This window comes from Talaromyces amestolkiae (assembly GCF_001896365.1).
Source record: "Talaromyces amestolkiae strain CIB chromosome Unknown scaffold19.1, whole genome shotgun sequence".
Taxonomy (NCBI): Eukaryota; Fungi; Ascomycota; class Eurotiomycetes; order Eurotiales; family Trichocomaceae; genus Talaromyces; species Talaromyces amestolkiae.
In genome coordinates, this window is record NW_024468055.1 from 13,612 (window position 1) to 25,205 (window position 11,594).

The 11,594-nt window shown below is 46.2% G+C and overlaps 3 protein-coding genes across 3 annotated transcripts; 2 read left to right on the forward strand and 1 right to left on the reverse strand.

Annotated features, from left to right (window-relative positions):
- Positions 1-2,330: 2,330 nt before the first annotated feature.
- BHQ10_008340 (uncharacterized protein) lies at positions 2,331-4,427 on the forward strand (the record flags this gene model as incomplete). The annotated part of the gene is made up of 5 exons (XM_040881135.1): positions 2,331-2,393; positions 2,454-2,548; positions 2,611-3,300; positions 3,376-3,514; positions 3,567-4,427. The coding sequence occupies 5 exons, from the start codon at positions 2,331-2,333 to the stop codon at positions 4,425-4,427; spliced, it is 1,848 nt and encodes a 615-aa protein (XP_040736842.1).
- Positions 4,428-4,661: 234 nt separating this feature from the next.
- Positions 4,662-6,395, reverse strand: BHQ10_008341 (uncharacterized protein; the record flags this gene model as incomplete). Its single annotated transcript, XM_040881136.1, has 4 exons — positions 4,662-5,245; positions 5,322-5,941; positions 6,011-6,123; positions 6,207-6,395. The coding sequence occupies 4 exons, from the start codon at positions 6,393-6,395 to the stop codon at positions 4,662-4,664; spliced, it is 1,506 nt and encodes a 501-aa protein (XP_040736843.1).
- An 814-nt stretch (positions 6,396-7,209) lies between these two features.
- BHQ10_008342 (uncharacterized protein) lies at positions 7,210-11,420 on the forward strand (the record flags this gene model as incomplete). Its single annotated transcript, XM_040881137.1, has 5 exons — positions 7,210-7,277; positions 7,330-8,947; positions 10,035-10,220; positions 10,275-10,410; positions 10,615-11,420. 5 exons carry the CDS (start codon positions 7,210-7,212, stop codon positions 11,418-11,420), a joined length of 2,814 nt encoding a protein of 937 aa, XP_040736844.1.
- Positions 11,421-11,594: the final 174 nt, after the last annotated feature.

Consider the following 11,594-nt stretch of genomic DNA (forward strand, 5'->3'; position numbering starts at 1 on the left):
AAATGTGGCGAGTTTCTAGTGAGTCGTGCTTTAGACAGTTTTCGAAAGCATCCCCGACGAATTAGGCGGTGCTAAGTAGCGTAGAAATCGTGCCACAAAGAAGGGATCTTGCATCTACGTTTGATTCGTGTCGAGAATGTCGATGATATTCCTCCATATTTCCAGATATCGATGTCCACCTTTCCAGTGCGGTGCAAAAAGAGTGAGTATTTCCGTGCATCTAGCTAGGTCTCTGATGTGGGATTGTGGTGTTGTCCATCTTTTTGTTATAGCAGTTGCGATTGAGCAGCCAGAGACAAAGGCCCGTGCGCTTGCTATGAGAGGGGGGACGAATCCGTCTCGAGCTATCGCCATTTCATATACATTTGAGATCAATTTCGATGCAGCAACCACCACTCGGTGTCTCAGGGATCGCATGCCCCTGGCAATGGGCTCGTCTGCTTCTTGAAAACAGAAAACACACTGTTTGTGTCTAACACAGACAGGAAGAAATAGTAACCACGTTTCTAGTACCACTGGCTGCTGATCTTTGAACCCTTCCATGACCCCCATCAACAGATAGATTTCTCCAGTAAACGGACAACTTTCGTTCTCGTAATGCTGATCTGTATCGTATATCTCGTGAGACAACCGCATATAAGTTGAAAGTATATACTCGGTATCAGATGTTGAAGGTAGTTGAGATCCATTCAACATATTTGGTCGACCGAAGATTGTTCGTAAAGATCTGCGAAGCGTCAATAGGCGAATGGGCCAAGGTGATTATTTTTATTGTACCTACCCGTCGATGCTCTTTATTACCGACATTAATTGGACATCATCTGGTCCACACGAGATCGAATTTAAAGGGTTCATGCCATCCATGGAATGAGGACTACTTTGTTTACCATGATCTGTACGATGCCAACCCAACTGCAAACATATTCGTACAGCTAGGTCAAGCAACTCCCAAGTCGCCCCTCTACTTGAGTCTGCGAGCTCATATATGAGGAGCAGTAACGTTGCTGTCAATGATTCTCTGTCTGCTGCCGAAAGAATACTTGTTGTGAGGTCGTTAGCCCACTCCCGGCAGATATATGCAATTGATTTCCAGATAGGAGCCTTATAAGATTCGCAAGCAGCGGCGATAGCGCAAGCCATGAGAATCTTGAATTTTGGATCGGCTGGCACTTTCTTCAAATTTGCACCATCGTACGATGGGATCTCCAAAGCAATCGCGTCATATTGGGGCCGAATGCAGCGGTCATAGCGAGCGAGAAGATGGCGCACTATGCTTGGAGTGATAAGAGACCTATCAGACTGAAGAATCTCCGGAATAACAGACTCAACATCAGGGAAATCTGGTATTTCAACGTCTTTTGATTGCAACAACACCTCAAAAGTGACATTTGTGATGCGTGATGGAAACGAAGTGTCCAGATACAGATCCTGTCTAGGCCCGGGCATCAAGACATGCATCGGCTTATGGCGAGCTCCGATTGAAACGGGCGATACTCCATCGTGTTGAAAAATGCTTCTTTGATAATTTAATTAAGAGAGCAATTACAGGGGATTCATCTCTTACTTTGGTATGGGGCTTTCTGTATGCAGGGCCAGTTGAGAATCCAACTCTTGGATCCGATCTTCAAGCGCTTTAACATAACTTGTTCCACGTAAGCGAAAATGATCAAGATCAAAGTCCATCTAGGCGAACTTGTATACATACCTTCGAGGAACGTCTTCTTGAAGAGCATCGTCTCTGAAGGTGCATTCTAAATCGCTTTTGGCGCAATTCGCGCATGCTGGAAGAAGAGAGTCACACTAATTCGTCGTAAATCGTCAAATCGCTGTCGGCCATCTCCACCTGGAAGACCACATACTTTAATGCGTCTAGACCGACATCGTGTGCATGTTTGCAACATTACGCTGCAGCTTCGACGAGCAATCTCGTCGAAGCATGACACGAATAGTGGAAGTTAAGCCTTGACTCAGTCAATCAAGCAGATTCGTGTCCTATGCTTTACCGACAAGTATAGACTAAACAGTTATGAACCAGGATGAGCTTATAGTGAGTCTTGCTTCAGTAAGTCTGCATTCAAAAATGGAGCCAACTTTTAGACGGAGAACCCGAAAGAATGCACGTGAATCGACGCGTCACGGGGTCGTGGCGCGGCTCGGGTTTCTTTCCGGCCGGAAAAGGGAAAGAACTCCCCGTTCCTCCTCTGCTTGGGATCACTTCAATTTATGCGAAAATATCTGTTCTTGATGATGCTGTAGATAACATTGACTATATAACAAACCCGAGATGTAGGAACATTCAACCATAATACAATATACCGATATAGCCCACAATGCAGCGATCTCAGCGACGGTCTACCAAGGTGTGCGTTCGCTGCCGGAAGCGCAAAACCAAGGTATGGTGTTTTCTTTCAAAGGCTTTATGTAGTACCTCCACTTATTTAAATAACGATTAGTGTGATTTCAAGTTTCCTGCTTGCACGACATGCAAATCAGCAAACGCGACCTGTTTGGGATTTGACCCTGCAACGAGAAAGGCAGTTCCAAGAAGGTAGGTCTTCATGAGATTTCCGCCTTTACTATCTCAAAAGACCACTACTGACTCCCTCCAAGCTTAGTTAAATCACTTGAAGCTCGTGTAGCGGAACTCGAAACCAAAGTGCTTGCAATTCGAACCGTCCCTCAAAATGTACCCTATTCCATGGCCTCTAGAATAGCACAAGCTACTATTTCCTTCGGAGTTCCAAGCGCGGGGTCCTTCCTCCGCTCCAAAGTCTCACCAAATCTTTTCTTTCGGCCCTCATGCCCACCGCTTGCCGTTGTGCGAGAACGAGGTCATATCTCTGCCGAAGAACTAGTATCCAAAGATAAATCTTGGGCTTCGGATCGATACAGTGGACACTCTTCAAATACCCTTATAGATATTAGCAGTGTGCCGCATCTGGCTATCCAGCAGATGATGGAGAACTATGTCGAGACGCATCTGCCACAGTACCCCTGTGTGCCGAAAGCGATGTTGGAGAACATTGTGATGAACTCGCAAGAAATACAATTGGAAGATACCAAATCCTCACCTCCTCAAGCGATAGCAAGCAGTTCGGGACTAGGCCACTTCGAATATTTTGTTTTCTTTATTGCCCTGGCTATCTCGGCATTAACCCTGACCTGGAAAGCTGAGGATCAAGCCCGAGCGGCATCGGAATCTTTCTTTAATTCTGCGCGCAATCATCTACAAGCTTTACAGGAGCATAGTGAGATACAAGCCCTGCAGATATCATTACTCCTAGCTCACTACGCTCACATGTGCCCGGAAAGAGTGGACAATTGGACATGCATAGCTAATGCAGTTAGAATTGTCCTAAATTTGGGACTATATAGAGAAAGCCCGGACGGCTTGAATTCGGAGCAAAAGCAACTACGCTCAGACCTGTTTTGGGTTACATATGGGATGGAAAGATCGATGTGTACCAATCTTCGACTCCCATTATCGTTCGCAGAAGAAGCAATTTCTAATAAGGTAGGCGAATATTCGCTCACTCGTTCGCATTTCGCATTACTTACTATTGTAGTTGGAAATACCCACGGGCGATGTACCCTCCTTTCTATCCACCGAAGATGACGTGAGAAAAAAGTCATCCGCAACTCACATCTACTTATATCGAGCGCTAGAAACCGAAGTCCACCGAGTCCTCCATTTGCAAGAGGACTTGCAGAACTTTCGATGTACGGATTTTGAATCTTGGATTCAAAACATCTCAGACCGATTATCGACGTGGTACGAGAAGGCGCAGTCATGGACGCAATACAATATGCTAGAGTTTAAGCATGTGCAATTCTATCATCTCCTAGTGCGAATCCATCGGCCTACACCTCGACTAAGAACGAGGACTCCTGAAGACCACCGTATTGTTCTCGAATCTTCTTTTGCACTAATCGAGGACTATCTAGGTCAGGAACGACGTCGAAGGTTATTCTACCCATGGCACGGTGTGCACATTCTGTTTGAGACAGTGGTGATTTCCTTAGAGGCCTGTTGGTCTTCTCGCAACTCGCCTTTGCTTGTAGATCAGATCAAGGAGATGATCGAGAACTCTCTTCCGAAATGCGTTCAAACTCTCGCAAAAATTGGCCACCGTTGGAATGAAGCTGCTGCATGCGCTGATCGTTTGAGACCTTTGGTTCAAAAAGTTGCTTCCGCTATCGCCGCAGGCACAGACCCACTGTATCTTTCATTCGAAGACATTGCGATTACTGAAGAGATACACGGTTTGCTCTTTTCGGATGGGCCACTAACGTGGAACCAAGGAGTGGATGCTGACTTTTCCTTCGAATTCTTTGATGGGTCGCAATTTTTGGAAAACCCTCTGTTTGACGGTATGGAGGTTTTCCAATGGGACCCAGAATGGTACATCGTCCCAGGTGTTACTTGATCTTGTTAAAGCAGTATTAAACCACTTTTCATATTGCTCGAACCTATTTCTACAGATTTGTCATTCGGCTATTTAATTGCGAAGGAGTCGTACAATATCTTTACATGTATTGTCTCAACCCTGACTTCCTCAACATTTAGCCACTATCGGAAATACCAATTTTCAACAAACATCCATCTGACCTGGTCCTTGCAGATATAGTAGCTTCCAGTGAAAATATCTGTCCGAGTCGACCTAATACGAGTACACAAAATGCCGCTGCTGCTTGTCAGTCATATCGAAAAATTCTTCGTTTTCAATATGGATATCTGCATCGCCCATCTCTTGTAGCTTCTGGGCCTTGCGCTTGTTCAACCACATTGCATACATGGCATATAGACCTGGAGTAAGACAAGCGACAGCATACAAGATCATCATCTCCTTGAAACCGGTAGGATACTGAGGAGCCTCCTTGGTCAGAAAGAATTGGGGGCCAATTATGAATGCAACAGAATAACCTAGGAACATAATAGCGCTGGCTGTAGCGCGTTTTGTTTGGCCAGCGATATTTGTCGTTGTAAGAGAGAACATCATGGGAAGAGAGCCGTTTGTGAAATTAGTACAATAGAAAGCGATGAGCCGGCCTACTTGATTAGATTTCGGCAGGGTGTAAACAAGCACAGCACCAATGACAGAAGGCACGTTGCAAATAAACTGCATCAAACAGCGAGTATTGCGGAAGTAAAAGGTGACATAGCCAGTCACCAGCAAACCGATTATTTCCGTTAGGCCAAGTGGTGTATTGAGGAGTGATGTTTCAAAGCTGCCATAACCGAAGCCTGCCATTATTAAGTTAGAAGGTGACTTTGATGACGCATGTCTAGTTTAGAAACTTGCCTTTAATAATGAGGCCACCGAAATTGGCCACTGACGTTGAAGGGGTAACGCAGGCGATTGCGTACAAGAACCCATACCAGACCTTTAGATCAGTCAGAGCTTCAATGAATTGATCCTTCTTGAAATCCCTGTTGGCGATACCGGTGCGGTTTTCACGAAGACGCTCCACAGCGATGGCCTTTTCACGATCATTGAAAAATTTGGCAGTTAGAGGAGTGTCTGGCATATACTTCCACAGGACAGCGGCCCAGGCCAGACCAAGAATGCCAAATATAATAAAGAACCATCTCCAGACTGCAATACCGGTGTTGATATGGCCGATACCATAAGCGATGAACGACTGAATTATGATTGCGAGCCCGTTTCCACAGTACCAGTATGTGATGCGCAAGGGAATTTCGTTCTTCTTGTACCAGGTGCCTGTGATCAAAACATAGGCGGGTGAGATACCACCTTCAGCCATACCTAGGAAGAATCGGACTGCCATCATGCCAGAGAAATTATAAGCACCGGCTGTACAGAACAAAATTATTGCCCATACGATTGAAGTGTACGCGACAAATCGTCCTAGGGGCATCMAAGCCAGTAAACGAGCAGCGAATGGCTGAAAAGCGAGGTACCCGAAGTAAAAGATGGAACTGAAAGTGTCAGTTTAATGCTCGTGTTGAAAATCGGAGGTTTTTTTTATCGGAGAATAGTAGACTCACCCACACCATGAATACTCTTGGTTTTTTAATCCAAGGCTGGACATCAGGTCAAAAACAGCTGACTGGGCCATGACACTCTTGTCCATATACTGAATCGTGTAGCTGATGACCATCTTTACACAATTGGTCAATCGTGCAGTCCGATCAGAGGAATAGCAGTCATTGCTGTATGGCGTATAGTTCAACTTTCACTCACTAGCGGCATTAACACTCGATCAATCTTCTGAACGACCTTTCTTTCCTCTTCCGGAGTAAAGACCACTGGTTCGTGTGTCTCAAGGAAACCAAGAGCAACGTCACCATGTTTGGCCAAAGCCGCAACTTTGGGGTCTTGATCATGGCTCATAACCTGTACAGCAGGCTGCATTTGGACACTGTCTCTCATGTTGAAATTTAAGGCACAATAATTTTGTTTGGTGTTTCTAGTCAAGATGGCACATCATTCAACCAGACCTTAACGCAGTATATATATCACAATATCTATAGTTCAATTCCATTCGGCCAACCCGGTGTCCGTCAAAGGATAGATAAGCTTCCCACATGGTGGTCAAAATCGACCAGGAAACATTCTTGCAATCTCCCTAAATCCAGACATCTTGCTGTGAGCCTTTGAGGTTTTCGAGATTTCTCTAATCGAGCTGTGGGGCCTAGCTACATGTAAAAAGTATCCACTAATTACACTCTTCCCAGATCGGAGGACCGCGAACATTTGTATAGACCGCATGCATTGCGCCTATCCACCCCAGATAACCCCGGAAAAAATAAAACCTGTCCTTGCTTTCATCGACCAAATGCCGGAGCAGTAGATTAGCGATACTGTGCTGAAGGTAATCACGGTCCAGCGATAGAGAATGAGGGCTAGGGCTTCTCGATCACGTGACTCAAGCACTTGCTACATATCACGTGGTAAGGGCTGATTCTCAAACTTCCTCTGAGTCGCAAATGCCAAGGCGTGCTAGTCCATGTCAGGCAAGATCTCGGGTCAGCAATAATCCGGTGTTGTTAAGGCTGATCAGCTCAAACGTGTTTCAAAATCTTTAAATGACACTGCCATCAGAAGAAAGTCGATAATACACGATCTTTCTAACAGACTAGGCCCGCATACTTTATTTATCGTGTCGCCGTTGATACCTTGGCATCCAATTTGCGTTCCGTAAGATATACCGGGTCAAGGCCCCAGGCGTAGGAATGAAGCCGAAATGTCGCTCACGTCACGAAATGGCTCTATCAAGCCCCTGAAATCAAGACTCGGATGTATAACCTGCAAGTGAGTGTCAGTTTCTGTGTTGTACTTGGAAATGTCGCTGATATATATCTAGGATACGAAAAGTGAAATGCGGAGAAGAGAAGCCACTGTGTTTGCGATGTAGTAGCACAGGTCGCAAGTGCGAGTACGCAAGTACTATTATCCGCACATATACCTCCACACCTCCCTTGACATCTACTCCTCATGTATCTCTTTCTCCATCACCGAATACAGGATCACGAGAGCGTCGCGCTTTCGCCTACTATTTTCAACACGCTGCCACATCCATCGGCGGTGGACTTGATGCTGATTTCTGGAAGACCACAGTCCCGCAGATTTGCCGGAGCGAACCTGCCGTGTGGGATGCTATGATTGCAATAAGTTCTTTATTCGAGAGTCCCACCTATGACTCGTCTTCAAGTCTCACTTCTTTTCGCCAGGGTCAATCTCGTGCTTCTAACCAACCCCAACAAGATGCATTGGACTGGTATTCACGCTCAGTGTCCGCTGTTCGTCAAGGAATCGAACGTGGTGGCGTTGATTCATTTGTTTGCTTGATCACATGCGTTCTTTTTATATGTATCGAGTCCATCTTGGGCGGTCTGGAAGAAGCGACGCACCTCTATGGACAAGGCGTCCATCTTATTCTTACTTTATGGGCACAAAAGTCCAGCGGGACCTTAACAGCGACGCAGGCTTCGTTGCTGAGGGATACAATTATCCCGATTTTCATCCGATTGGCATCATTCTCCCCCCGGAATATTTGGAGTTTGGCAATCACCATGGTGCAGGAGACTGAGTACACGTTGACATTGCCAGAGAAATATCCCACTCTGAAGTCCGCTCGGGAAGCGATTGTCATGCTATCCGCGGAGATCTCGCTATTCGAAATGACTTGCGAGCAATATCTACAAAATTCACGTGCTTGGCAAATATCAGAAGATATGGCAATTCAACAGAAAACACTATCAGCCAGGCTAGAGAGCTGGAATATTGCTTTCACTGATTTGTTGGGTTCCTTGCGCAAAAGAGGCGATTTATCACCATTGCATGTCAGCATCAGCGCCCTTCTTTCCTCTTACTACGAGATGCTATACGTCATCCTCGCGGTCTGTGGGTCTCCATTACGGATTACGACCGACAACTACATACGAAATTTCCAAGCTATAGTCGAAAAAGCCGCTGTTGCTATCAATCATTCGGCGCGGAATGACGGCACGCAAGCGCCGTACACATTTGAACTCAGTCTCGGTCTTCCGCTTTGGTTTACTTGTCTGAGGTGTCGTGAACCAACAATTCGTCGTGCGGCACTTGCTCTATTACGTCGAACACATCAAGTGCAGGGGCTCTCTCAGCGAGACCAGGGAGCTGCTCTCATCGAATTGATTATGATGCTAGAGGAGACATCTGCAACAACGACGAATGCAGCCAAAGGCATTGACAATATCACGTCACCACAACCATTCGACGAGTTTACTGATTTTGAGTCCTACTCTCATGGCAGTAGTGTATCAAGCAGTCCCTTCAGCATTTTAGAGTCCGAAGTTGCCACAGGCTTATCATCCCCACTAACAGATTTGGAAACCGAAACAACGGCAGTTACCGTCATCCCCCAGGATGCCCGCATCCGGCCACATGGTGCTTTCCGACTAGGCGACAATCTTCCTCCTGGATTGACGGAAGAAGATATTGTAAGGTCCCATCTTCGACCTGGCCAGACCTACCTACATATATCGCGGAATGAGCACGATTTGTCCAATGAAACCTGGAGAATGGTCCACGATTTCATACCTATAGGCCTGTGAATGCAGCTACAGCCTTGTTAAGCCGAAGAATTACGGTTGAAAGATATCAAAGGTGGACAGCATAGCATACCTATGTAGATCTCAGCGTTCCCAATGATGAAGGGATACGAGCGCGCTCGAGATACTCAGGAGACATCAACCCTCTGATACTTACGTCTTCACTCACAGCTTGATGTAAATCGGGGGACATATATGGACTCTTTTCCATATGAAGCTATCCCGAATACATTTCGCGCAATAAACATGTGAAAAGTCACGTGGATTAACGTCATTGACGGAGCTGTAATTTCTCTTTACGAAAAAGGAGATCCCCTTAATAAAGGCAATATTGTAACGGACTTGAATGTATTCTATTATGGCTGCTTGTGACGCTTCGTATCACGTGATTTCTTGTTCAACAGCCATCTTATCTCCGCGGCCAACTAAGCGCCATTCTCGCCCGACGCGTACTCAACATGAACAACTCCTCCTGATTTAACCAAAACACTCTACATCAGGCCATGAGTTCCGATAATCCCGTTGTAAATGGAACGCTATCTCTCATTGAGAACGTTGAATTGCCGTATCCTGGTGGTCCATTACTCGCATCTTTTGTCACCGAAGCTCTCAGCCCGGTACATGCAGCCCACTATTTGAAGGAGAGGCTATCGACCGAAGATCCTTCTTCTATAGTAGCTGATTGGACCTACATAATTAACTGCAGTATGTGCTTTTCAATTTTATTAAGTAACTCCCGCTAATTATTGCATAGTTACTGAAAGTGGTTGCCCTCCGGCGCGGCCCGAGGAATCAGCTAAAAGTGCTATTATTCGAAGGGATGGACTGAGATGCTGTGCGACTGGCAGAAAAGGCACATTTTGGGACCCTCTTGTAGTTGCGTCCATCCTTCCGATTCCCTTGGGATGGGATACGCAAAAGGCATGTGGCTAGTACTTGGATCTTCCGGAGTGGACGGCTAACGAACTCGAAAAAGGCACATATCTCTGAGATGCTTGGAGCATTCTTTGGTCCTCAATATCGAGACTGGTGGCTTTCTTACATTAGGAGTGCCAGTCGCATCGGACCATATTCCAACCATTGGTTGATTCGACGATCCGTGACAGATGTTTTTGCGCGGGGATTTATCAGGCTGGATAGACTTCAACCATCTCTTATCGAGGTAAGTACCATCAGCTTTCTTCAAGACTTTTTAACCCCTGACTATATCCGATAGTACGAGGTTAGACATGTGCTCATGGGGCCAGAGGAACCTATACCTCTCGACGGTGTCTACCCACTACTAGGCGACCATTCACGGTTGGGCACCGAGAAGATAGATCCCAGATTTATCGGCACTCATGCCCGACTTTGTAAGAGCGTACGGTATCTCGAACTGACTCAAAAATTTGCAGCAGATCGCCTGCCTCGTGTCTCAGGTTCATTACTATGGCGATCTGTCTCGTTTTTCTTCCTACCCTTTCAACGATTACGTAGAGGGATCTTCTCTATGACAGGTTATTTCGCAGGTGTTTTTGGTGCAATCTGGTCAGTATTTCCAGTGAATTTGCGATTAGCTGGCTATGGCGTCATGCGACGACTTGGAGAGCGCATATACGGTACACCGAACAACTACTCAACCGTTCAGAGGCTTCCATTCGGACTATACCTCAAATTTCAGGGAGACGTTGAGGCGTTTCGCAACGAGTTCAATGCATTGCGAGTGGTTCAAAAGAATACCTCAATACCAGTTCCACGCTCTCTCGATTTGGCAATCAAGCCCGCTGTTTTAGACGATCCATTCTCTTCTCCCGAGGCGTATTTACTTACTACACGACTTCCTGGTCAGCCCCTATCGCGCTGCCTCGAGGTTCTGTCAGATTTCGACCTCGAACAGATTTCTTATCAGCTGAAAGATTACTTATCCCAGCTACGAAATATTCCTAGAACAGTCAATCCAGAGATGGCAATCTGTAACACCCTTGGTGAAGCCTGTCATGACCCACGGATCCAGGGCGGACAGCCAGTTGGACCTTTCAAGGACGAAGCAGCGTTCAGTCAAACCTTGCGATTCTCAGACGAACCTGCTCGACGTGGACACGAAATAGTATTTACACATGCAGATCTTAATCCTCGCAATATACTCGTCGATCGAGTAATCCAGCCGGATGGAAGCCGTGGATGGGAGGTGACTGGGATTGTGGACTGGGAAACATCAGGATATTATCCCGAGTATTGGGACTACACCAAGGCCATGTTCGAAGGATTCAGAGGATTCCGGCGATATACCGATATGATTGGAAAAGTTTTCGCAGAATTCGGTGATTATTCGCGAGAGTATGATGTTGAGCAAAGGAGCTGGGAGTCAGGCGACGGAGTGTGACCTGGGTCGTCATACGATAGGCACATTAATGATACCACGTTCGCAATTCTTTGTGTCTTTTTTCGCTAGTTAGTCTCTAGAGTTCGGCATTGACTCGTCTTGTTCGCCTGGTCCTACAGCCGATAGCATACTATGTACACTATTAATAGATTAATACCATGCCCCGCTGTGGGG